Source organism: Lissotriton vulgaris, chromosome 7 (assembly GCF_964263255.1).
Source record: "Lissotriton vulgaris chromosome 7, aLisVul1.2, whole genome shotgun sequence".
NCBI classification, from domain to species: domain Eukaryota; kingdom Metazoa; phylum Chordata; class Amphibia; order Caudata; family Salamandridae; genus Lissotriton; species Lissotriton vulgaris.
Genome location: NC_141695.1, coordinates 50,610,209 through 50,613,838, shown reverse-complemented (window position 1 = coordinate 50,613,838; position 3,630 = coordinate 50,610,209). Strand labels below are relative to the sequence as shown.

General features: G+C 38.9%; 1 protein-coding gene across 1 annotated transcript; it reads left to right on the top strand.

The window, feature by feature from the left end:
• Positions 1 to 664: 664 nt before the first annotated feature.
• Positions 665 to 1,606, top strand: LOC147700702 (olfactory receptor 5V1-like). Its single transcript, XM_086929184.1, has one exon. It carries the CDS (start codon positions 665 to 667, stop codon positions 1,604 to 1,606), a length of 942 nt encoding a protein of 313 aa, XP_086785310.1.
• The last annotated feature ends 2,024 nt before the right edge of the window (positions 1,607 to 3,630 follow it).

Genomic DNA, 3,630 nt, shown 5'->3' with positions numbered 1-3,630 from the left:
GAGAGCAGGGAGATTGCCGGCAATTTTTGAGATTGTTGGGATCGGCAGAGGCTTTCTTTAGGAAGGGTCTAATGTCTTTGTTTTTCCATCTACCCGGTAAGGTTGTTGTGGAAATGGAAGTGTTGAGGATGGTGGTGAGATGCGTGCTGATTGGGTTCATTGTGAGGTTATAGAGGTGATGGAGGCATCGGTTGGCGTGCACCCCAGAGGGGATGGAAGACATGATGGTTGAGGTGGTCAGCGCTGTGACCAGGTGGTAATAGTTTGACTGATGTTCATTGAGATTGTCAGGGTGGAGGGTGTCGGGTTGGCTGTTAAAATTGTTGTAGATTTGGTGATCTTGCTGTTGAAGAAGTCTGAGAGTGTGTCACAGACTCCTTGGGAGAGGTGGATGGTGTTCTCTAAGTATGTCCATTTGGACAAAATATGACTATTTGGCAAGGACGCCAACAGAAGGATAAAGTCCACCATCATGGAAGCACCATGCACAGATGATTTTGCTTCTTTACTTACAGCACCTTAAGAATACTTTAACATTACATATCCTTAGAAATACCCTGAGGTGTTTTATAAATGACCAATTATATTTGGGCACTTGATGTTTGGCCATAAAAATGTTTTTCTCTTGTCTATCTAGGACATGTAATTGAAGAAGAAGAAGAACATGATAAACAACACTTCAGTTTCAGAGTTCCTGATCCTAGGATTTCGAGTCTCACCTCAGTTCCGAGGCATCCTTTTCACTGTATTTCTCTTCATTTATCTTGTGGCACTTCTTGGTAACCTCCTAGTTGTATTCTTAGTCCTCATAGATCATCGGCTGCATAACCCTATGTTCTTCCTTCTGATAAACCTATCAATTCTTGACATTTGCTATATGTCTGTGACTGTGCCAAAGATGCTCTTGACACTCATAACAGAGAATCAATGCATCTCAGTCACTGGGTGTGTGTTGCAGATGTACTTCTTTATGGGTTCTCTCAGCACAGAGTTTTGCATCCTGACAGCCATGTCATATGACCGCTTCACTGCCATTTGCAATCCCTTGCGCTATGCAGTCATCATGAACAATCAAGCATGTGTGTTGCTCATTTTGGCTTCCTGGTTAATTGGCTTTTTAGACACCATGCCACATGCACTATTTGCATTTCTGTCATCTTTCTGTGGTTCCAATGAGATTAACCATTTCTTCTGTGATCTCACAGCCTTGTTGAAACTTTCATGCACAGCAACCTATACCATAGAGATGGTGACTTATGTGGAAGGTGTCTTCTTAGGGATTGGCCCATTCCTCCTAACCTTTGCCTCTTATGTTTGCATCATTTCTACAATCCTGCGTATTCGCTCCGCCGAGGGGAGGCGCAAGGCCTTCTCTACGTGTTCGTCCCACCTGACAGTCGTTACATTGTTTTATGGGACCACACTCTGCTTGTATATGCGGCCAGCTTCACTCTACTACATGGAGGGAAACAAATTGATTGCTGTGGTGTATGTCACTGTTATTCCTGTCCTCAACCCTCTGATTTACAGTTCTCGAAACAAAGATTTAAATGGAGCATTGCGAAAATTAATGTTAAAAAATAAATTCACCATTAATAATTGTTAGGTACTAGTATAACTATTCTAATAACTAACACATACATGTATTAGATATCAATATTGACTTGGTTGTCTTTATTCTCCATTCCATTCAGTATTTCATGTTTTTTTGTAAAACTAATTTACTGTAAATTAGAGTTATAACAACTACTGCCATTCGCAGAAAAACTGCCTACTACCTTATACATGAATGTGAAAGAAAAAATTATGTAGAGACAGCTTTAGCTTTGGAAATTGCAGTACCTACTTTTTAAGCAACCTAAAAGCATTCAATGTATTAGAACATACTGGTCGGTCTACCTTATGCACCAACAATAGTTTTGCCCTTCTGAGTGAGAATAAAATGTCTGTCCATTAGGATAATGGGTTAAGTGGTTCACTCTTTACTAATCAACATTTAATTTTTTTTATTTATTTACTTATGATATAGCCTTTAACATTGTTTGTATCACTCACTTGCATTATGTTTAAATCTTCATTTTTTGTTCTTAGGTTTGCTCAGACTGTCTTTGCAGTATCAGACCACAGGAGGTAGCCCGTAAACGAAAAGGAGACTGGAGCAGTAATCTATATCAAACAACAGTGTCTCAAACATTGGTTTCATTTAAAGAGCAAATATAGGCAGCACAATTAATTGCAATGGATTTGATCCAAAAGAGGAGAAACACAGGGAGACACATTCATGTAAAGGTAGCTTGTATTAGACATGCTGGGCATATTAAACTTCATATGTGGAAGCACATGAGAAGGTAGCACTGCGCAACATTAATGGACATGTAACCAACAAGATACTGTGCACAAGTTGTAGGAAAGTGGAATCTGATTATATCGTTACCCCCACTTTTTGCCTGCTGTTTTGCTGGTTTTTGACTTAGTTGGACTGGGACCCTGCTGATCAGGGCCCCAGTCTATCTGCTTTCCATATAAAATGGACTCCATGTACTTTAGATACATACCAGATTGGTTACTGGGTCACGCTTGTGAGCCCCTGTATATGGTACCTTAGGTACCCAGGGCATAGGGCATCTACCGCTCCTCTATCTATCTATATATATATACATTCAATTAAAAAACCCTAGGTTTCAGGCCTTATATAGTTAGGAATTAGCATTTAAAAAACCTTTGAAATTCACTGAAAAAACCATAGGTTTCAGGCCTTATGTAGTTAGGAATTAGCATTAAAAAAACGTTTGAATATATAAACGTTATCCGCTAATAGAATTAGCATTTAAAAAAACCTTGCGAATTCAATGAAAAAAACATAGGTTTCAGGCCTTATATAGTTAGGAATTAGCATTTTAAAAACCTTGCAAATTCACTTAAAAAAACATAGGTTTCAGGCCTTATATAGTTAGGAATTAGCATGTAAAAAACCTTTGAAATTCAATGAAAAAAACATAGGTTTCAGGCCTTATATAGATAGGAATTAGCATTTAAAAAACCTTTGAAATTCACTCAATAAACTATAAGTTTTAGGGGTGTTATAGTTAGCTGGACATTTCACTCATACAAAACCATTGAAATTGCTCCTATATAGTTAGTTGGTCTAACTATATTTTGCGCACCCGCAATAAACTGCTGATGATGTCACATATTACATCATTCATGACATGGTCAGTGACATCACTGATGACATTACTGATGACATCTCAAATGACATCACTGATGACATCACTGATGACATCTCATTTGACATCACTGATCACATCACTGATGATATCATTCATGTGTTAATACGATGCACCTCCTCACACTCCAATATAGCCTTTGATACACCCAGTGTTAAATACAGACTACCATTCTTGAAACCATTGACACACCAATACCAGTTACTATATACGCACTCACTGATTCCTAGGTTTACACACACATTCACTCATTCACCCATAGAATCACTCATACATAGTGTCACTCATCAATACAACACTATCATATGCACTCATACACCTATTCAGACACTCACACACTGCCACTCATCCATGGTCGCTCCTCTGCCTCTCCACCGTGTAGCGGTATCGTTGACCCACGCTG